The 22,887-nt window shown below is 64.0% G+C and overlaps 1 protein-coding gene across 1 annotated transcript in view; it reads right to left on the bottom strand.

The window, feature by feature from the left end:
- The window catches only part of CSMD1 (CUB and Sushi multiple domains 1), a 629,723-nt gene that overhangs the window by 101,879 nt on the left and 504,957 nt on the right, over positions 1-22,887 (bottom strand). Inside the window, exons 9-17 of the mRNA XM_054701136.1 lie at positions 17,151-17,275; positions 14,143-14,264; positions 9,163-9,266; positions 5,880-5,992; positions 4,344-4,526; positions 3,162-3,488; positions 2,286-2,480; positions 1,395-1,533; positions 138-325 (exon numbers count right to left, since the gene is read on the bottom strand). Of these exons, the coding sequence (XP_054557111.1) occupies positions 138-325; positions 1,395-1,533; positions 2,286-2,480; positions 3,162-3,488; positions 4,344-4,526; positions 5,880-5,992; positions 9,163-9,266; positions 14,143-14,264; positions 17,151-17,275 (1,496 nt within the window). The remainder of the gene's footprint in view (positions 1-137; positions 326-1,394; positions 1,534-2,285; positions 2,481-3,161; positions 3,489-4,343; positions 4,527-5,879; positions 5,993-9,162; positions 9,267-14,142; positions 14,265-17,150; positions 17,276-22,887) is intronic.

Below are 22,887 nucleotides of genomic sequence, written 5' to 3'. Positions count from 1 at the left end.
GCCCGCTCGCGACCACGGAGGCCCGGCCGCAGCCCCGGCAGCCCCGGCAGCCCCGGCGCGTCTGGGCGCCAGGGAGGAGCCGGAGCGCCCGACAGAAGCCCGCAGGGGCCGGCGCCCTGGGCCCACGCGCGACTCACTCTCGTAGCGGATGAGGAAGCCCACGCTCGCGCGGCTGCTGTCGGTGGTGAAGAGCAGCGACAGGACGTTGCCGGTGCTGATGAGGAACTGGGGCGCCTGCGTGCCGTGGTACTCCCCGATGAGGGGCGCGGCGCCGCCCGGCCCGTCCCGCACCTCCAGGGTGTCGTAGTTGACCTCGGTCTGGAACCTGCGGGGCAGCGTCGGGCGCGGCCCTCAGACCCGGGGCTGGGGCAGGGCCGAGCCGGCGGGGAGCCTGCCGCGGCCCACGCGCTGGCAGGCGGCCGGGGCGCACGGGGACGGCGACCCGGAGGGGGACACGCGGAGTGCCGGGTCCTGAGACGCCCCAGTGCAGCTCCCCCGAAGGAGCGACCCCAGAGACGGGCAGGAAGGGGCGCGGGGGGGGTCCTCGCCAGAGTGCCCCACCCCAGAGACCCGAGTCCTCCCCCGAGTCCTCCCCGAGTCTCCCCCGGTGCTCCCCAGAGCCCCCCGACAGTCCTCGCCCAGAGGCTCACCCTGCAGAGCCGCTCACCGCGCGCCGGGCCCCGGGGCAGCGAGCCTGGGGCTGGCAGGGATGCCAGGACCCGCGCCGCGCCGCCCCGCCGTGCCCGCCCCGCCGTGCCCGCCCCGCCCCGCCCACCACAGCCCGGCCCCGCCCACAGCCCGGCCCCGCCCACAGCCCGGCCCCGCCCACCACGTATCCAAACCCGCCCACACGCCCGGCCCCGCCCACAGCCGGGCCCGCCCACCACGTGCCCAAACCCCGCCCACAGCCCGGCCCCGCCCACAGCCCGGCCCCACCACCACGTGCCCAGCCCCGCCCACTCCACCCGGCCCCGCCCACATCCCGGCCCCACCCACTCAACCTGCCCCGCCCACTCTACCCGGCCCCCGCCCACCACGTGCCCAAACCCCGCCCACAGCCCGGCCCCGCCCACTCCGCCCGGCCCCGCCCACTCTGCCCGGCCCCGCCCACACGCCCGGCCCCGCCCACGTGCTGCCTCGCCACTGTGCCCCCATCACTGTGCCCGCCCCGCCCACTCTGCCCAGGCCCGCCCAGGTGCCCGCCCCGCCCGAGGGCCCCGCGGGCCGCGCCAGCGCGGGGAGCTCCGGGAGCCTGTCCAGGGCCTGCCCTGCCCGCCGGGCCGCCTCCCGGGCAGCTGCGGGCGGAGCCGCCGAGGCCGGTCCGGGGAGCCCTGGCGCGGGGCGCGGTGGGGCCCGCGGGGCGCGGCGGGGCCTGCGGGGTGCGGCGGGCTCACCTGTCGAAGGTGATCTTGACGGCGTGGCCCGGCCTGGCTTCGATGACCCACTCGCAGTTCAGGGAGTCCTTGTAGTAGCCCGGCCACCCCGGGGGCAGGATGACCCCGCTGGCCGCCGTCAGGTGCCCGCCGCACGGGGCTGGAAGGCAAGGGCGCCGCAGGTGAGGCGCGGGCGGGCGCCACCCAGACCGAGCCCCGGCTGCACCCCTGGGCGCGTGAGAGAGGAGAGCCCGGAGCGGCCGGCGCAGGGTCAGCCTGGCCCCGCGGGCACCCACGGCCGACCGGGCGCGGGGCTGGAGCAGCGGGCGGGGAGCAGGGCCTGGGGGGACACTGCGGGCCGCGGGGGTGCGGGCAGACCCGGGAGCAGGCCGCGTGCCCCGCGTGCCCCTTCACCCGGCTTGTGTTCCTTGCAGTAAGGTAAGTTTTCGTGCACGAAACTGAATTGTTGGCGAACGTTAGCAAACGGAACCTAATTCGTGGCTGATGAGCCAGGTCGGGCCGGGACTGGCCGGGCGGAGCGCAGGGCAGGGCGGAGCTGAGGGCCCGGGAGGGCAGCCACCGCGGACGCTCATCTGTTCTACTCAGCCGCTTCACTTTCTGATTTATTTTCCGCAAAGTTTTTTGCTGAGATTTCCACCCATGTGTGACGCGGCACGTGTCAGATGAAGTGTGTGAGAACATGCCGGGCACAAAGACCCGTCCTTTGGAAAGACGCCTTCGCGGTGCCCGGCACCTGCGCGCTGACGGCACCGGGGCCCAGGCGGCGGCCCGGACACCCACAGGCACCAGCGCAGGAGCCGGAAGGACAGGACGGGCCGGGCCCGGGCCCCGTGGTCGGGGCGTGGCGGGCAGCGGGCTCAGCCAGAGGGCGCGGCAGGCGGCGGCACCCACCTTCGCAGCGGGGCACCGCGGCGCTCCAGACCACGTTGCCGTCCTGCAGCACGCAGGTGATGGACTCGGCACCCTGCGTCTTCACGAAGCCGTCGTCGCAGTGGAAGGACACGGAGCTGCCCAGCAGGAAGCGGTCCCCGAAGCGCCGCCCGTTCACCGGGATGCCGGGGTCGTGGCACTCGTTCTGCCCAAACGCTGGGGGACAGGAGAGGGTGGGCAGCCCCAGGGGGGACACGTGGTGAGACCAGGATACGCGTGTTCACGGGCAAGCAGGCCGTGTCCCAGGCGCCTCCACGGCCGGCGCCCCTGCTGGCCTCCCGAGTGGCCTGGGTGCCCCCGGTGGCCACGAGCTGCCTCCCTACAGAGTCGGGACGGCGAGCCTGTGGGCAGCGCTGCAGGGGTGCTGGTCACTCTGACCCCACATGGCCCCTGAGAGCAGCAGCAGTCGCTAAATTATGTCACCACACCTCGTCCCCAGCGCCTCTCCATGCCCGCTCCAGAGGGCAGCTGTGTGTGGACACAGCTGAGGCACAGAGGCAGGCGTCCTGCCAACATCATGGTCATGCAGTGCTGCTGCCCCACACACCCGCCTCCGGGCCCCGCCGCCCTGCGCCATCACAGGAGGGCGCTGGACAGAGGGATGGGCGGGGCACGGGTGCTGGGTGGGTGGGGGCGGAGGGGTGGTGAGGGGATGGGGAAGGGACGGAGAAGGCGAGCGGAGGGGCCGTGCGGTCAGTCTTCAGTGTGGGGCCCGAGGGCGGCCTCAGCAGAGTGCAGCAGCTTCTGCTGTCAGGTTAGCGCTGGCCAAGGCCAGTCCGGCTACCAGACCCCGCAGGGGGCCTGACGCTCAGCCGCCGGGGAGCGGGGGACACTCACTGGTGTAGGTGATGTTGAACCCCCGGCCGGTGGTGGAGTGGTCAGACTGGAACTCCAGGCGGACGACGTGTCCACTGCTGGCCAGCTGCGAAGGCACTTCGTTGCCGGAAAAAGTACCCAGGACGGTCATTTCTGAAATGCCGTCGTCCTTGACTGCGAGGAAGTCAAACTGAGGCTCCACGTCGAAGTCGTTGAAGATGAGGTGGACCCGGCTCCCGGGCTCGGAGATGACCAGCCACACGCAGTTCATGTTGTTGCCGTACTCCTCCGGGTAGTTCGGGGACAGGATGACCCCCGCCGCCGCCGTGAAGTTGAAGAAACACGAGACTGCGGAGACACCGTGGGTCTGTGGACAGCCGGCGCAGGCCCCTCGGGGCGGAGCACCCCCCACGGGGCGGGGCTGGGAGCCCAGGAGAGCAGGGTCGGGACGAGCCCCTCGGGGGCTGACCCTGGCAGGCGCCGGAGCTCCGGCGTGACTTCCCGCGTCCCTGACCACTGCCAGCCCCTAAGGCCATTGGTGCCCCGCGCCCCTCATGGGCTCGGCTCGCTCTGCACCCCCACATGCCCTGTCTCAAACGACTTGGTCTGGTCAGCTATGGGGTGACCATTGCGAGCTCTGAAAGCCACTGAGCTGGGTGAGAGCACAGGACTCTCCCGGAAAATTCACCTCCAGTGCGTCTAGCCACGGAGTGCCAGCCTGGACTCCGCACGGAGGGCCAGCCTGGACTCCGCACGGAGGGCCAGCCTGGACACCGCGCAGCCCAGGCGGAGGGACTGCGGGCCCTGCGGTGAGGTTAGCGTCTTGCCCCGTGCGGTTTCTCGTGCATGTCCCGGACACTGCCTGGTCAGTGGCAAGATTGAAATTCCTGCTTCCCAGCAGGCCGTGAGTGAAAGCCCTCTGCGCGGGAGGGGGTCTCCCAGGGACACGCCCCGCTGCCACCCCTGTGTGTGCGTCACCGGCCGCCAGGCCCTCCGCTGTCCACGCCGGGCCTGCAGCCGGAATGGCCACAGCCGGATGGCCGCAGCGGGGTGCCGGGCCCTGGCGCCCCTTTATCCCGGGGACGGGGGCATCTCAGAGGAGCTGCAGTTACGTGGGGGATGCGGGAAGGCCGTAGGGCCTGCGTGTGGTGAGGGTCCCCCGAAGGTGGGCGCTGCCCCCGCCCCCGGCTACAGGACACTCACAGACGCAGCTGGGCTTGTTCCCCGACCACTGGTTGTTCTGCTGGCAGGTGATGACCCGCTCGCCCACCAGCTCGAAGGCCGCCTGGCACTGGAAGGTCAGCGAGTCCCCGTGCCGGAAGCTGCTGCCCGTCCGCTTCCCATAGGGGGGGACGCCAGGGTCTCCGCAGCCCCCCTTCTCGATCTCTGAACGTGGGAGAGAGAGAGCAAGGCCTGTTACCCCCCAACCGACAAGAAGACCGCGGCGGCGTGGCGGCCGCTTGGGAGGTGGACGGTGTCCTGTGGCTGCTGCTCGGAGCATCGCTCTGCTACGGGCCCCAGACGCTGCCTCTGCCCAGCAGTTAGTGGGGATCCAGGAGCAGGGCGGTGTCGGGGGTGCCAGGTGTCGAGGGCACGTGCCACGCAGACCGCTGGGGTCCGGGAGGGGCTGCCCCCAACTCGGCTCCACTTGGTGGCCGCCCTGCCCCTCCCCCGTGGCCCTGCCGGCGTCTGCAGAGGGATGGGGGGCGGGTCGGCCCTCCTCCAGGGACACGGGGCCGGGGGGCTGCCGGGAGTGACGTTACTTCAGTCGAGGACGGAGCCATTTTAGACTCTATCAGATCTCACCGGCTGGACATGGCACCTACCATTTCTTACCCCTGAATTTCATTAAAAAATAGGTTTTATTCTTCCAGTGGCGAAATTTAAAATTAAGTAGATTTTCAAAATTCATGCATAAGTTTTGAAAGTCCAAACAATTCCTGCTGCCTGCGAGGGGACCTAAAAACAGTGTTCAAATCACGTCCAGCGACTGTTTAATCAACATTCCAGGCAAAAGGGAACTTGAGAGACAATTTTTAAAAGTACAGAAATAAACAGCCCTGCAGCCAGAGCTGCTCCCGACGCGGTTTTCCTGGGGAAGAACTTTCCAGAAGGCCAGAGGACAGCAGAAGCGCAGGGGGCGGCTGCGGCTGGAGGGAGACAGCAGCGGCTGGCACAGCCAGGAGGGCCTGGCCGCCGCCGTGTCCACTGTGCAGTGTCCCCAGACTCGCTCAAGCCAGGAGGGCGCTGGGGGGCACTGGCCGCCAGGGGGCTGCGCTGCAGGCAGCGGAGAAACAGCCTCGCACAGCTGCCGAGGAAGGGACGGCGCTGCCCGCGGTGGCCTGGCAGCTCCTGGGGGAGGCCCGAATGGCATCGGGGGACCCAGCTCTGGTCCAGGTGGCAGCTCCTCCGCGCAGCCTGGCTCTGAGTGCAGACCCTAGGACCCGTGCCCCGCAGAGGCTGGATGCCCACAACCGCACCCAGCGCCCTCCGGGACACGTGCACCCCGGGCACACCCGGCCCTGTGCTCAGTCAGCAGGTCCCGGCACGTGCCCGCGCTCCGCACACCCCGCAGCTCCGCACCCCGCCCGAGGGCCGCGCCCCCAGCCAAGCCTCCAGAGCGGGGGTCTCGGTTGCCAAGACCTGCGAGCAGGCCCTGTTCGAGGGGCACAGTTACCCTGTGCTGCCCGCCCAACTCCCCCAGGGGGCTGGCCCAGGGGAGCCGCCCGCCCGGCCTACCTTGGTACACGGCCTTGAAGCCGGCCGAGGCGATGCTGTCGTCAGACTGCAGGTGCAGCCACATCTGGTTGCTCATGCTCACGATGAGGTCGGGCACGCTGGAGCCCGTGAGCCTGCGGGGGAGACGGGCCATCAGCCGCCGCGCCAGGGGGCGCCTTCCCAGACGGCGCGGGGCTTGTGCATAAGCAGCCCAGCCCGGAGGCGGCCAGAGATGGTGCTGGCGGCGGCCAGAGGGACGGAGGTGGTGGGGGTGGCGGGTGGACGGGGAGTAAGAGGACAGGTGGACAGACAGGTCCGGCCTCCTGGTCACCGCGCCCCAGGAGCTGAAGGGCCAGGGTCACGCAGGCAGCGAGCAGGCTCTTGTGACCTTCCGAGGACACTGAGGGGCCATCACACGTGCTGGGGTCTGGCCCGGGGCGGCCTCGTGGACACCAACGTCCTCTCACTCTGGGGACCCGCCTCTTGGCTCCCCAGGCGAGTCTGGCCGACAGCCGGTGCTGCTGTCAGAGCTGAGGGGTGACTGCTCGCAGCCCGCTGCCCCCGCAGTCTCCGGTGTCAGTTTCCAGTGATTTCGCGTTTGCAGTTCAGGCTGAAGTGGGCCCTTCTGCCGGCGAGCGGGGGCCTCAGCGGACCTGGAGCGGGCGCCGCCCCGCCTCCCCCTCGCGTCCCGCCGGCCCCGTGTCCGCGTGGGCACCCCTGGGGCTGCGGCTCCCGACGGCAGCTGGGCGCCGGGGCACGTTCTCCGCCTGCTCTCTAGGCCGGGGTCGGGCGGGTGGTGGCCTTGGTCCTGCCGAGCAGGCGGCTGCCGTCAGCGGGTCCCTGCACGCGCCCCTGCGCCGTGTCCCGCTCACCAGCCGCGGCTCCGCGCCCGATGGCACCCGCGTGATGTCGCCAGGCTCACGCCCTCACACTTCCCGGTGACGCCTGCGGAGGAGCCCCCGAGCCCAGACTGTGCGTCAGCCCGGCCGGCGCCGCGGCGCTCGCGCGGATAAACTGCCGAAGTTGATCTTCAGTTTCTCTTAAAGATAGTCGAGCACGATGGTCAGAATAATCAGTTTAAATTTTGTATTTTCACGGCCTACACATTTTTCTTATTTCTCTAGCTGGGGGATCCAGGACTGCCGAGAAGACACGATTCCAACGGACACTCTTGTCTTCCTCTGGCCCTTGGAACGATCCTCCGTCTCTCCCCCCGAGCGGGAGGTGCTGCAGCGCACGCGGGACGTCACCAGACACCTCACTGTCCCTCGGTCACTCGCTCGCGAGGACCCGCCGCCGGGAGGGCTGAGCCTCGCCGGGCCTGTCCACCTGCTGCGGGGACGGCGGCGCCTGCGGGTGCCGTGACGAGACGCGACGCTGCGCCCCGTGGTGACGCAACAAGCCTCTCGTTTACACTCCGTGGAGTTCACGGTGAGAAGAGCCCGGGGTGTTTCTCCTCGCTTGCCGGGGTGTGGACTCAGAGACTGTCCTCGCTCCTGGAGGGGCTGCGCGGGGACGACTCTCACCCGCAGGCCCGGCGGCGTCGCCCGTCTGGGTCCCGTCCCCGGGGCGTCAGCCACGCAGGCCACGGCCCGGGCTTCCTGCTCTCGCTCAGCTTCGGCAAGCAGCTTCTTCCAAGGAAATGCCCCACGTGTGTATTTAAACGCCTCGGAGAGATGTTCTCACCACCACTTACTTCACCCTGGCTTCCACCTTCCCGACCCGCCCGCCCTGCCCGGGGCGGCCTGCTCCACGCGGCCAGGCCGGGCCTGTGGGGCGCGTGTGCCTAGCGCCCAGGACCCGCCTCGGCCTCCATCCTTGCCTGGAGCCTCTGTGACGGGCAGGCCACGAGCCGACCCCCTCCCCTGGGCCTGCTCCACCCATCACGGAGGCGCTGGCCCCGCTGCCCTCTCACGGCGGGCTCTGGAGGCCCTTGTGACGTGGCCCTTCTGTCCAGTGGCCTCCCCCGTCCCACTCACAATCCTGAGCCGGGGCCAGACCTCGCCCCCGCCTTGACGTGCGCCTGCTCCAAGCGCCGTCTTCCCTGGTGCCCCTGCAGCCCCATCACCAGAAACCTGCCCCGCCTGCCCCAGCCCTGCTCCGGCCGACCCACAGCGCATGTCCTGGGCGGGCCGCCTGCGCCACCAGCTCCCCCCACTCCGCTGCTGGTCCCCCCCACCGTGTTCCTGCTCTCAGCAGCGAACGGCATTTGGGAGTCCACAAGGAAAATGTTCCAGGCCATTAAGACATTTAACTCCTGCCTCTCGGATTCTCGGAATCCCCCAGACGCCACGACTGTCCAGAACACTGACCGGCTGCGAGGCTGTCCCGTCCTCCCGGCGCGCCCACCTGCACCGGAGGGGGCCCCGCATCACCCCCTCCCGTGCTCTTCCCTCGAGGGCGCAGGCGGCCCTGTGCCCCCCCGCAGGCGCGTTAAGGCCTGGACACCTGGACACCAGCGGTGTTTATTTTACTGCATGATAATTTTTAAAAACTTATTCGAGTCTGGAGACCAGGACGCATTCCCGACGCCGAGCCGGAGGCTGCTCCCTGGGCGAGGCCCGCGGGCTGCAGCAGGGCCCCGGGGGGCGGAGAGCACAGGCCTGCCGCCGACACAGCCCCGCCTGGCAGTTTTGGGGTTTTTATGTCCGTGGATTCCATAAATGCCGCAGACGGGGGGAGATGCAGAGCTCTCGACACACGTGTCATCACCCACTTGCCTCGGGGCTGGTGTGGCCACTGGGGACGTGCCGGGGGCAAGCGGGGAGCTAAGATCCGGGGGGGCTGGGCTCAGGCGCCCCCAGCAGAGGGAGGGCCTTCGCAGGGCTGCAGGGGCGGGGGCTGGGCCCACATCGCGGGCGCACGGCAGCCCGGCCGGGGGTCGCATCCACGCCGGGGCGGGGCGGCCCTTGCTCCCCTCCTGGGGTGGCGGCCAGAGGGTGTCCTGTGCTGATTCCCTTGCGCGAGAGACGGGCTTTGTCTGGAGAGCGTTCAGCAGCCGCAGCGGTGGGCGTGGGGACGGTGTGGTGGTGACAGGTGTGGGTCTGGCCAGAGTCATGCCCTCGGGCCCCTGCCCCCACTCCCCGGTCAGGGCGCCAGGGAAGCTGCCCACCTCCCGGGGCGTGGAGGACCCGCTGACCCTCCCAGAGACGGCCAGGAGCCCCTGCTCTGCTCTCACTCGTCAGTACTTTTGCTCTTGCTGCTTTTTTATGATTCTGAAAAAACAACAACCCGCCACAGGCCGCGCAGCCCAGCGCAGCTCCCCCAGGGGGCCGCAGGACGCCGGGGCCGGGGCCGTACTTACACGTAGAGGACCGTCCTGCTGTCCCCCACCTTCCCCGCGTCCCCGACGGTCAGCGTGTCGTAGCCGCGCTCCAGCTCGAACTCCTGGAAGGCCAGCTTGATGACCTGGAAGACAGGCGCCCCTGAACGCTCGCCCGCCCCACCCGCTGTGCCCGGCAGCCTCAAGCGCCTTGGAAGGCGACCGTTTTGGGGGACCGAGAGCCCTGAGCCAGGCCTCCCCGGGCTCAGAACGGCTTGTTCCAGGCGCGATGGTCAGTCTGGGGATGGGCTGTGACCCCCGGGACTCGCGTCTACCAGACGGCAAGGCTCACGGTGTCTGCAGGGACCCAAGGCGACCGGCAGGGACGCAAGGTTCACGTCGCTGGCATCTCTCGGAGGCCCGAGACCAGCGTCACCCGCACAGCCACAGACGCCAGGGCCGCCCACGCCGCCCTGCGGACAGACCCGGCCGGGCTGCCCCGACAGCTGCTCTGCCAAGTCTTGAAGTTTCTGTTTATGAAACACTTTGCACAGGATGGACACCGGGTCACACCCACACCCCACCACGAAGGTTCTGTGCCTCCCGCAGTGCCAGACGCTCGCCTCCAAGACGCGCCCTCCGCAGTCAACGCGGCACGTCCGCCGGCGCATGCCGAGGAGCCGGCCGTCTACGGCTCTCTCGATGGCCGCGACCCCGCTCGCTGCTGGGCTCCCCCGGCCCCCTCTCCACCCCCTCGACCAGCTGCTTCCTCCTTTCCTGCCCCCGCGGAGCCGCAGTGTGTTCCTGGCACCAGGGGGGACCTCGGCCGAAGCTCAAGGAGGCGGCAGCGAGCACCGGGGTGGGCGCAGGAGGATGGGGGCCCGCCAGGGCACGGCGCCCACCTCCGGCCTGCAGGGACTCAGCACAGGCCCGTTTCCCCGAAGGCCTCACATCGTTTTCTTCATCCCACCTCAAGGCAAACCTGCTTTACGTGTGAATTTCAAATGCAGATGCACTTACACGCGCACGCTTGCTTGTGCTCGCTTTTAATTCAAATGTTTTTTTTCCAAAAAGGCGCCAACCACGATTTGCGTTTCCCCCTCACTTTCCACGCTCGTCATCCCCTGCGTGAGCACGTCACACACGGTCACTCGTCCACGGCTGCGCATCCGACCGCACCGGCTGCGGGGCAGGTGCGGCCCAGGAGGCCTGTCCCTGAGCTGCGGCCTCCGTGTCTGCTGGGGTCTGGGCTGCGCAGGGGGACACGCGGGAGCCTTGGAGCTGGCGGGGAAGACCGGGCGCCAACACAGCCAAGGCAAGTCCTGCGTGGAGCAGCAGCCTGGCCAATCCCTGGCCACTCCTGACCCACCAGCCTCCTCAGAGACAAAGGGCACGAGACACTGGCCTACTGCGCAGCATGAGGGCCGCCGTCCGCGAGGCACCCCGCTGAGGAAGCTCACGCCCGCGAGTCGGAGAGCGGGAGCCACCCGAGAGGCCGGAGAGCGGCCGCTGGCTCAGGGCCCTTGGGACAGCAGCTCTCGGAACAGTGGCCCCACCCCGACCTCCCCGCAGCAGCCACAGGCCCCGGCTGCAGACATCGAAAGTCTCTGCGCCTCCCGGGGAGCCGGGAAACACAGGCCGGGCGGAGGGTCCCGTGAACGAGAACGACCGTCTCTCGATGCCGCCCCTGCACAGGCCGGGCGTGCGGGCCGCGTCCTCGGCCCACGGGGCATCGGGCTCGTGCGCAGTGCCCAGCGCCTGGCCTCGCAGGGCCCCAGCTCTGCTGTCCAGCTCCCCCGACCGACGCCGCCCACACATGTCCTGGACGCCAGGGCCTGGGGCCACCGCCCGCCCCAGCCCTGCTTGAGGCCATGGGGACAGCAGCTCATGGAGCCGGAGACACTCGGGCCCGGCGAGCCTGACGTCCTGTCACTGGAGCGCGAGGGCAGACGGCAACGCGTGCTCACACAGACCCTCAGCGCCGCGCCCCCTGCCCCGCTGCAGAGACAGCCGCGTCTCCTCCCAGCAGCTGCCCGTGCGACTCAGCGCTGGCCGCCCCATCACGGGAGGCGGCCCCGCTCGCCCTGTCAACAGGCTGTGCCTGTGGCTCCCACCCTTGGGAAGGCGTGGCCAGGGCAGCCGCGGCCATCTGGAAGCTGACCTCCACAGATGGAACCTCCCTGGCCCTCCCGCGCCAGCCCTGGACACAGCTGAGCTGGGCTGGTCACCGCTGGGCGTACCGGACGGGCCAGTGCTGGCCACGGATAGGAGAAGGTGCGTGAGGACAAAGGCGTGCGCTGGGGGACACGTCCAGTGCCCTGTGGACTTATGCTGCACACGCTGCACATCCTGGCAGGCGTGACTACGGGACTGATTTCAGAGCCGCGGCTTTGTACGAAGAATTTTTTCTTGTGACTTGGCGTAAACTGACCGTCACCGGTTCCCGCCGGAACGCGGCGAGAGCAAGGCCTTCGTGCAAGGTTGAGGCTCTGAGGACAGTGTTTATCCTCTGATGGACGCTGGGAATTTATCTTTGTTTTCTATTCCAGCTCCATTCTCAAAACTTTGCAACTACTTCAAGTGACCAGTCCGGGAGCCCCGGGGAGAGGCCTCTGCTCTCGACGCCACACGGAGCTCGCCTCGTCGCCAGAGCGCTCATTCCAGAAACCCCCTTATTTGGAATTTCTCCCAAGGAATCAAATTAAGCCTAATTATACTTAATGGTGATGGCTGCTGCTTAATTCGGACGGTAACGCTGCTTTATCGAGTTGCCGTCAGGTGTCTGCACGACGGTCTCCATGAGCATCCCGTGCGGCGCTGTCGGCCCCAAACCCCTCACCAGGGCGCTGAGGGTCTGTGTGTGCACGCGTGGCCGTCTGGACACCTCGCCAGGGCAGGGCAGGGTGGGGAGCCCCTGGGGTGGTGCGCGGCTCCCGGTGTGCAGGCCATCGTGCTCGGAAGTGGCCGAGCGCACACAGAGCCCGTCCCGACGCACACAGAGCGCACAGAGCCCATGGACGCAAGCGAGAAGTGAGGCCTCTCTGAGACTCGTGGGGCCATGTCGCAGACGCCACCCTCAGCTGCCACTGTGCTCTCTGGTCAGGCTTACAAACCGGCTTCAAGATGACCACCAACCACACGCACACCCATCTGACCACAGGGCCAGAGTGCGCCACTGCCCACCTCCAGCCGAGGGCTGGGCGGAGACCTGCCGGGCTCATGGGCTCTGGCGCCGCTTGGCTTCCTCCGCAGCTGCGTGACCACCCGTGTGACCCCAGCGCCCATGTGACCGCCTGTGTGACCCCAGCACCCGTGTGACCCCAGGCCGCCAGGGCCGCCCCCCCTCAGCAGGAAGCCCCCGAAGGGCTCGGCAGTCCTGCGTCTCGCCAGCGGTTTTCCTCCAAAGCAGAACACGCTCGACCCGTTTGCTGACAGCGCGCCCAGGAGAGAGGACGGGGGAGAAGCCCCGTGGGTGGGCGTCCAGCGGGTGTCCCAATAAATCCTCTATTAATCGAATTACTTCTTTTTAACTTTTTTCTTTAAAAAATACGCGTTCAAGTAAAGAGGTCTGCTGCCTTCCAAACTGCAAATGTAGCGTGACTGAGCATTTTGCAAAATGCCCAGCGATGTCACGTCCTTAACACAGAGACGCTTCCTCCCCGCCCCTCAGGGGAGCGGCACAGCAGGTGCACCAGCCCTTCCCACCCGACAGATGCCCACAAGCCAGGCCGCGGTCGTGCTGCCCCTAAGATTTTACCATCTGACCTTAAGCTCTCGTAAACGCCACAGACACGTGATTCACTCGTTGGAAACAAAACGAAACGAGACCCCACAGGCCTTCAGATGTTCTGCGTTGAACCTTCACGCCCCACCGGGGTGGCCACGCGGGGACAGAAGCCCGGCTGACCAGGGGCGGTGCAGCATCCAGCCACCCCCTGACCCGTCAGCATCTCCCTTCACAGGTGGGCACCCGAGGCCCAGGGCCTCCACCAGCTGCCCAGGGCCCACGCCTCGGAGGCAGGGCTGCGGCCCGGGGTGGGACGGCCCGCGGGAGGAGAAGGCCCGCAGCAGCCGGGGCGGGGTTGGCCTGGACACCAGGCGCAGCCGAGGGACAGCGAGAGGGGGCGGCTTCCGTGGGCGTCAACGCCACCAAGAGGTCCCGCGTGGGAAGGGAAACCTACACAACCCTGAGCGAGTGTCAGTTGTGGCGACAAAAGCTTCTGTTTTCACGTAAGTCAGAACTGAGACGCTGGAGCAGACAGCAAGAGGTGCCGGAGTCAAAATCAGAATCTGGCCTCTGAGATCTGAGAACTCAACAGCTTCCCGATAAATGTATTTAAATCTGACAAATATTTCAATGAAAATAAAAGTGGAGGTGAGCCTTTCAGACATGGGCCTCCCGGCAACACCCAGAAACTGACCGTTTGAATGGGCCCAGGACATTGGGTGACTGTTACTAAAAACTATTCCCCTTCATGTTATTTAATTTAGTGAAATCCATACTTGGTTTTTAGACCAAGTTTTTATTAAAAAAATCAAATCAATACAAGGATGTGAAATGAAAAACGTGGGATCTCAGTGGCGTCTCAGACCCAACTCAGACACACAGTGAGGCCGGGGGCGGGAGGCCGGGGGCGGGAGGCCAGGGGCGGGGAGGCCGGGGTGGGGCCAAAGGCGCAGAAGTCCAGCCACGGGGTGGATCTGGGCGCCCCGCAGCCGGCGGCTGGAGAGCACGACGCTGAAAGGTGGTGAAGGGACAGATTCAGAAATTCCGACACCAGAAAACCGCGAGTGGTCGGGAATGTCAACGTGTCGTGGCGGCCGCTTTGCAGTGAGTTTATCCCCCAGTCGTCACGCTCCTCACCTGAAGGAGCCACGCGACTCGCCCGTGCGCCGTGGGCAGGAGAGGCAGACACGGCCCAGGGCCAGCAGGGCCAGCAGGGCCCGCGCGGAGCACGGCCCGAGTGTCTGCGCCCAGACCCGCTCACCCACAGACGGCCGCACGGCGCGGCCAGGGCCTACCTTGTCGGGGTCCGCGGTGGTGATGACCCACACGCAGTGGGCGTTGTCCTCGTACTGCACGGGGTAGTTCGGGGAGGTGATGACGCCGCTGGGCCCGCGCAGGTTGGACCCACAGGTTCGAGCTGAAACACAGAGAGGGGGCGTCGTTCCCAGCACGGCTCCGGGCCCACCGGCCAGCTCGTGGGCCAGCTCGTGGGCCTGACGCGGGGCTCAGGCCTCTGCCCACGGCCGGCAACGCTGCGCGGAGACACGGCTCGGCAGCCCCCAGGACTCCTGCCTCCTGCCCGGGGCGCCCAGCGAGCCCCGGAGGGCGGGCAGCTCCCTGCTTGGGCCGAGGCCTGGGAGCTGCAGTTGCTGCTTCCCGCCCTTCAGCATCAAAGTGAGAACTGCAGATTTTGTCCCATTAGCGAAACAGGCGCCACTGTGGGTCCTGGTGCGTCAGCGGGACGTGCCCTTGAGGCCCAGGAGACACGCGCCCTGTGCCACGGTCCCAGGCGAGCTCGCCCATGGCCGCGCTGGGTAGGGCTGGCCCCTTGGCCACTCCGAGCCCCGCTCCAGGCGACGGTCTCTGTGCGCGGGGCGCAGAGGCTGGCACAGTGGGCGGCGGTGGCTGCGGGGTGCAGCCGTCCCACAGCGGGGGGCGTAAGAGCCCAATGTCTCTCCCATCTGAGGCTCCATCCCACAATAAACTGTGCCGACGCCTTTCAGAGCAGCACGCAGGTGGACCGAGAACATCACTGGACGTTTAAAAAAGTAGGAATGCAGACTCCAAAAGGACAAAGAAAATACCTTGAATTTGAAAGACAAAGCAAATTACACGAATTGCATAACTCAATAAATACGACATTTCCAATCAAGATCTATTTCAGCCTCCGCTGCAAGAAGGGGTGCGTTTCCCCCAAATCAAAAGGCCATTTTGGAAATCAAGTGGCAGCCTGGGCGCCAGCCTCAACGTCAGTCATTTGGGCCTGAGCAGGCAGCGGAACAAGCTGATTCCGCGAGCAGGGGCCAGAGGGAGCGACGCTTCGCCTCGGAGACGCGGCGGCGGGGACTCGCCCTGGGGACCCCGGCGGGTCCGCCCCAAACTAAACAGAACCGGGTCCAAGCTCCAGGCCGTCTCGGAGGGGAGGCGTCGGGAGAACAACTCTCGGCTTCTCCTGCTCCCCGGGGCGGACGCGGGCCCCGTTTATACCGACACGAATACGGGTCACGCGGTTGCCGGCACCCCCTGAGCTGGAACGACCCGCCGCAGCCCGTGTTTCCAGGGGCAGCGCTCCCCGCGGCCGCGCCCTCCCCTCCGCTGGGCACCCTCAACGCTGCCTGCCACGGTCCCTGGCTCTCACGGGTGAGAAGGTGCAGAGGCGGCAGCAGGCGACTTCTCGCCAGTCTGCTCTAACTGCTCCACGACACGGGGTCGGCAAGGGCCTCTGGGCGCGACTCTGAGCAGGCGGCCTCGCTTCCCGCACGCGGCGCTCCTTGGCCGAGGCTGGACGCAGCAGGTGCCCTCGGGCCTGACCCTCACGGGCAGAGCCCGCCTCTGGAGACAGCTTCCGAGAGAGGACGCTGGCGAGACCCGGGAGACTCCCTGAAGACACTCGGGCACAGACGCTAACGAGGGGACGCCGCAGAGCAGCTCCCGGAAAAATCAAGTCCCAGCGCCTGCACGTCAGACGCTCACGCGCGGCCAGATTTGCTCTTGAGCAGCTGCTGTAAGCAGAATCAGCGCTGCTCTCTAAATACTCGCTGACGCGATTTCAAATTAGCATCAATGCGAGGACCGTGTGCAGCTGGGACTCGCGTGCCGCCCGCCCCCGCCCCCACGTGCTCCTGCCCGCGCCCGGCGCCCCAGGCTGCTGGAAGCGTCACCCCGAAACTGACTTATTCAAAGTGGCCACCAGCTCTCTGCGAGAATCCCCTCCCGCTGCCTGGGGACACGGGAGTTTTCGTGGTTATATTTTTGCGAAATAACTGTAGGTAAAATATCGGAGGGGAGCAGCTCGCTCACTGGATGTCCAGGTCCACACGGCGCTGCCCCGCACAGAGCAGGAGCGCAGGCCCTGCAAGGAGCTTTCTCGCCCAGAGTCGTCTAAAGAATTTTCTGTCTTTGCTCTCTTAGAAATAAATCCCTATTTTTGCAACTCTTTTTTGTATTAAATAAGATTTTGGCTCTTTTTACCCACACTTTTACTCAAGTCATCAAAGTAAACAGATGAGACGGAATCGGCTGCCCGCCCGGGGCAGGGTCCCTCGGGTACCCCGGGCGGGGAGCCGCTCCCTGGGTCCCGGCGTGTCCAGTCAGCACTGAGAGTTTCCAAGCGGTCGCCTTCCCTGACACCATCTAACTGCGGCGAGTCCTCGTCCTCCCCAAATAGCTCCCTGGGACCCTGCCCTGCAGCTCACTCTGGCTTTGCTCTCCCACCGGCCCCTGCCCGCCCTGCCTCCCGCTGGCCCTCCGGGCACCACCGCCCCGCACCCCGCCCCGGCCGCCATGCTTGTGCAAGGGCTTCCCACGGGCACGCGGGTGTCCCTGTAGCTCCCAGCGCCGGCATGATGGTGCGTCTGCAGGGAGTGATGTTGCCCCTGGGCTGTGAGTCCCACGAACGCCCCAGACTGGCTGGAGGTCACATGCAGGCCCCGGGTCCCCACTCTCCAGCAGGGCGGGTGCCGCGGGGCTTCTTCCAGACCGGGCAGCTAGGAAGGCTCCCTGTACCTGGACACTCTGACCCCCGCACCCGGACTCTGACCCCCGCACCCAGACTCTGACCCCCACATCTGGACTCTGGCCCCTGCACCTGAACTCTGATCCCTGCATCAGACTCTGACGCCCCCGCACCCCCGTACCCGAACTCTGACCCCCAAGGCCTGGATGCTCTGACTCCCACACCTGGACTCTGATCCCCCGACCCGGACTCTGACCCCAGCACCCGGACTCTGACGCCTGAGGCCTGGCGTGTGTGCCTGTGGCCCCAGCAGCAGGGGCCCAGGCGGCGGCCGTGGGGGCAGCTCACCTCGGCAGACAGGCCGGTGGTCGCTCCAGGCCGCCAGCGTCTCGGTCAGCCTCTGGCAGGTGACGCTCTTGGAGCCCTGGAGCACATAGTTGTCCTCACAGGAGAACTGCACGCTCGCGCCAACCCTGAGCAGCCAAAACAGAAAACACCACGTCAGCCGTGGAGGACGCTGCAGAGGCGTGAGGGCTACGGCGTGCCCTGCCGCCTAGTCGGCCGCCCATCGAGTCCCGCCGGTGTCTGTCAGCATGACGTGCGGGCAGTCAGCTCCGCCTGGACTCAGCACGGCACCCAGCCCATGGGCCTGGCTCTCGGGAGCTCTCCTGCCTGCACTGCGAGGCAAACATGTGAGAGAAGAGCAGGGTGACCACGAGGGCCCGACACGCTTGTGGGGAGACAGTGGACAGACCGTGTGCTGCCGCGCAAGCACCACACAGACAGGGCCGGGCACGCCCGGGGCAGGAACCAGCGAGGCGCTCCCGAGGCTCAGGACGCAGATGCAGGATGGGGCCGTGGGGCCCAGGAGGCAGGCGGTTTCCTGGCGAGAGCAGCAGAGGGGCCAGTGGTGGCAGCTGCTGCAGGATGCGCCTGGGTCCACAGCCACGTGCTCTGGCCACGCGCGGGTTGCGGCCTGTTCGGTGCTCTCGCCACTGTGATTTTTTAAATTTCCAACAAAGAGCAAAACAAAAGGCCTCAGTAAAGAATCGATGCTACGACCACAAAGAGTAATTATATTTTAGAAAAATATTATATTCTTGTGACATTATATTTCAAAATGACATATTATAGTCCGTGATGTAATATTTCAAAAATACGTCTTACAGGAAAAGAATGATTTGTTTTACAAGAAAACAATCCTTTCCACCCAGAGTTAGATGAGAAATTGCTTTGGCTCCAGAAAAAACCTCCTTTGGCTTCACTTGAATGCGAGGCGCCCGCCCAGGGCTGCTGTGAGGCAGAGGAAACTTCAGAGCAACTGGACAGTGAGGCCCCATCACAGGTTGGGGGGAGCACAGGGGGAAGAACCAGAGAGAGCGGGAAACAGAGGGACACCCCTAAATTCAGCGTCAGCATCTACTCCATGTGAGCAGCAATGCTCGTGTTCAGAGACCTCAGGCGGGAAATGCACACGAAGCGCCGCCAGCTCCAAGGCCCATCCCCCGTGGCCGATGGCAAGGCTGTGCCTCTGCCTAGCTGCGTAGTATTCCGCTCCAGGGGGCTTATAATAAAGGAAATAAGTCAGATGGAGAAAGGCAAACACCAAATGCTTTCACAAGTGTGTGCAAGATAAAGACAGCAAACACTCTAGCGAAGCAAAACAGAAACTGAGATGCAGAGAGCAGCCTGGTGTCCGCAGGAGCCCAAGGGGAGGAGGGGAAAGTGGGCCAAGGGAGCCAACCGTGGGGTCTTGGACAGAAGCTGGGCCGTGGGCGGCGACCACCGTGCGGGGGAAGCAGATGCCTAAGTGCACGGCCAATTCCTGGGACATACACTGGTTTAAAACAGGGCCAATAAAAATTTTAAAAAGCGCGAACGGGCCTAGTTCCATATAATAATGTCCCCAACCCTTGCATTGACACGAGTGATGTTCGTGCAGGAAGCCATCGCAGGGGGCTGGGCTGTAGAGCGTCCTAGTGGACCGGCCAGGCTCGCCCACGGGGAGCAGCAGGGGCTCCGCCTCCCTTCCTGCACCCGGGCCAGAGCCGGACCCGCTGGACCTCACCCGTGTCCGGACTCCTCCCCACCGGACAAGCTACACAGGTGTCCACAAACTGCTCGCGGGTCAGCGTGAGGGACGTGGAAACATCCAGCCATGGCAATTTTCCTTACTGAAACCATTAAAGTCGATAATGACTTATTTGCGGTTGATTGATGACATTTAGTTTCAAATTCCAGCTCTGAGCATAACCAGAAATATCTTGCTCTGTCATCATTCTGGATCTCACAGCTGTATTTGTGGACGTGGGGTGGCTGTATCCGCCTGTACCTGGCTCACGTCCCACCAACAGGAAACGGAATGACAGATGTCCGTGCACCCGTCAGCTCTCCATCCTGATTCCAGCTCCATCCTGTGCATGTTGGTAATTGAATTTTTCCATCCATCTGCTCATAAACACTCAGTTCTAATGAGGATACTTTGTCTTTTAGACAGTGGATGATGGTGAAGAAAATGGCTCCAAAATTGATCTGAATTCAAATAAGAAAGCTTATCCTCTTGGACACCGTTCATTTAGAATTCTTTATAGATACTAGCGGAATTAATATTTAGATGGTCTATGGAAAGAAAAGATTTCCAAAGAAACAAGAAGAATACTATAAATAAAATCAGATGAGAAATATTTTATCAACCTAATAAAATAAATTCTTTTCAAACAAAAGCAACCCCAAATTACACGCAATTACAGCACTAACTACAGATGAATCCCATCCTCTCCTCTTGACAATTCTGGTCATTAGTTTGGAGGACATGTTAGTCATTCAGTTTGATTTATTACAAGAGTTTAGAAAGAGCTGAAATGCCTTTCATGAAAAAAGTCTCAGAAAGATTTAAAATACCCAGGCTGGTCCTCCCCCGTCTAACACCAGCACGCGCAGCAAGGCCCTGCAGCCCGGCCACCTGCACGCGGCGCCGTGTGGCCTGGCGGGTGACTGTGCGTGGGCTCCGTGCGCACAGAACACACTCAGCTGGACAAACACAGAGTTTGCACATCGGACCCCAGGACCACCCCCATGGTTCCAACTGTCAACTTGTGTGACACTGAATTTAATTCAGCTGGGCACAGCGGCACGTTCCACTGGTCACCGGTTCTGCGCCCTCAAAGCTCCAACCGAGGACGGAGTCCATGCAGCCGCGTCACCGGCCCGCCCTGTGCGTTTGTTCCCTCTAAGACGCGAGCTGCAGACCGGGTGGGGGTGAGGGGCCCTCAGAGGCTCTGGTTATTTGATAATGATGCTCATCATAGGCATGCTGAGATGGCATCTGCCTTTTTCCAGATGTTACTGATGATACGAACACAAAGGTGGGCAGAACCGAGCGTATGAAGGTGAATCCGGGCAAGAGCAAAACGGCCCCAGCAACAACTAAACATGGAAATCAAAGGCCAGTGTCATGTTAGAAAGTCCTTGATGAAACAGGAAAACATATCAATTCTATGATGCTTAACCCTGAATTTCAAATGCACGTCAGGGGACCTCGAGGAAGGAAGCACAGGAGAAACTGTTGAGGTGTGAGCGGAACGTCACACCTTTATTTCCCTGGAACGTCTCTTTATTTGAAAAAATAAAAAGCTGGTGTTGCTGAGACGCCGGTATTCCTCGACACGTTCCAAAGAACGAGGGAGTGAGCAACTCAAGGAAGACAGCTGACAAGCCTTGCAGCCAGCGATAAATTCCAAGTTGTACAATCACAACTAGTGTTTTTGAAAAGTTGTATTTGTTACTGCGTTCTACAAACTGCAGTGCTTAGAGTTTTCCTGATAAGCTACGTCATGAACAAACATGACGCGATATTGTGCATTAAATGCACCGAAAGGCCAGTGCACAGTGGTAGGGTATCACAGGGGGGACAGACGGGACACTGGGCCAGCGCATTTCAATGCACTGACCTACAAGATGTGTGTTCTTGTGATTTCATATTTTATATCTCAACTAACCTTTAAGAAAATTTAATTGGTAATTTCTGTTATAATATCTAAAAAGAATTACATAATCATTGGAAAGGTTATTGGAATATTATTTTCAACCATAGATGAGGCAGCATTTTTAAAATATTAATCAAGGCGACATGATGTGACAAATGAAATGTAGAAACACTTTCCCAAGGTGATAAAAGAGGCCCAAGGAGGCTCAGCACCACAGTCACGCCTAACGATGCGCCAGAATCTTCCACCCAAGGTCACCCAGTGCCAGAAGTTCTAATGTGACCTTGTACTATATGTCCTGGCCGGTGCCTTCAGGCAAAGGAAAAAGCCATTCGTATTGGACAGAATTATTTGCAATTGACAGGATCACCCCAAGGATGAAGGAGAACGTCCTGCAAAATCTACCAAAACGCTACCTGTATTTTCTTATGAAAATACAGAATATTTTACCTTTCAAGTTATTTTTCCAGCTGCTGTGCTGTCTGATTCCCAGGGGCTCAGAGCCGTGTCAACAGCACAGGGGTTTCCCGGGACAGTAAGAAGAGAAGTCGCCAGCTCGCCTCCCCCGAGACGCCAGCACTGCCTCAGGCTGAGTGGTCCGGAGGCTAACAGGGGCCAGGCTGTGACTGCGAGACGGGGTGAGGCCAGTGGCCATCTGAGACGCGGATGAAGGCCCCTCACTGCTCGTGCCAGCGCTGGCCCTGAAGTCCTTGTTACCTTCGGGAGATTCAGCAGCTTCTCTGTTCTTCTCGCCAGAGGATGCAATTTGAGCAGCGTGGCACTGTCAGGTGGAATGTAACTTGCTGTCTTGAAGAGCAGAGCTCTGCCAGGAAGACCAGGAGGTGTCCAGGCTCAGGGGAAGAATGTCGGGGATGGCTGAGTAAAAGACAGGCAGGGCGCCTCCTACACACTGGTTGGCAGCCTGTGCCAGCACCACCTCCCCTACGAGACAGGGATGGAGACCCTCGTGCATGTCCTGGAGGAGTGAGCGTCAGTCCTGGAGGAGCGAAAATGGACCCGTCACTCACGATGCAGCTCCGGGGCCGCCTGCCACGGGAAGGCGACGGGTCCTTAGGGAGTGAGGCCTGGAGAGCGTCTTTCCTGAGTCGGCAAATGGAGGTGACTTGAGACAAGAAGGGATTACAGAGGGCAGAACCCTGCAGGGGCTCTTGCAAGAAGGTGGCATTCCACGCATGTTCTTCCGCTTTGGAGGTGAAAGTCCTAAGTGCCTCCAGCTGACCGCTCTTCTCCATGTGAGACTCCGGCGTCCATGTCGGCCGCCTGAGCCACACGCCAGAACGCACCAGGTTGGGGTGAGCCACGGCTGCTCCTGACCCCGGTGCTTCCAGAGTGCCCTGGGCTGGTGAGGGAGCCGAGCTGGCGCGGGCAGTGGCAGCCGGCAGCCAGCTGGGCCCCTAGCATGCTCCAGAACCGAGGGGCAGGGGCGTGCCCCCTTCAGCCAGCTCCTGCCCCCCTCACTCTGCCCCCTCTGGAGCCTCCTCCCTCCTGTGGGGCGCACACTCCCCAGAGTCTTGTGTAAGATCCCCGCTCAGGCTCTGCTTCAAGGAGCGCGGACCCACCCGCGGCCGTGATGTCCCAGCGCCCGTGGGGACCCTGCGGCCCCTCCACACTGCCTGCTCTCAGCCGGCCTCCAGCTGGGAGGCCCGCGCGGTCAGGCTCACACCCGCGCGGTTTCCCCTGCCCGTGGGAGCACAGCCTGACCTGCGCCACTAGGCACCCCTCAGCGCGGCTCTTTGCTGTGCTTTCCGAAGATGCCAGAGCTGCCCGGCCACCGGCCCTTCCCCGGGCAGCGCTGCCGCCTGGCGGTTCCCGGCGCCCAGATCTGGCCTGGGTCTCTGCACACGCCCCTCCCTTGCTCTCAAGACGGTGAGATTATAAGGCGAGAAATCACATCCGTGCGACCTTGGATTTGGGCGTCCTGCACGCTTGGATTTTGCAGCTGCCTCACAATACAAGTGTCCACCTTGTAAGCCGGAAAATGTTCAGTTTCCACAAATAATAAAAAATGCAAACATTGCCACCATCAGCACTCCAGCAGTCACTCTACATCCACAATGGAACCACTAGACAGCGGCGTC

The sequence above is a fragment of the Talpa occidentalis genome, unplaced genomic scaffold (genome assembly GCF_014898055.3).
Source record: "Talpa occidentalis isolate TD23 unplaced genomic scaffold, MPIMG_talOcc4v2.1 talOcc4.4, whole genome shotgun sequence".
Taxonomy (NCBI): Eukaryota; Metazoa; Chordata; class Mammalia; order Eulipotyphla; family Talpidae; genus Talpa; species Talpa occidentalis.
The sequence above is the reverse complement of the archived record's forward strand: the minus strand, read 5'-3'. Positions and strand labels throughout refer to the sequence as shown.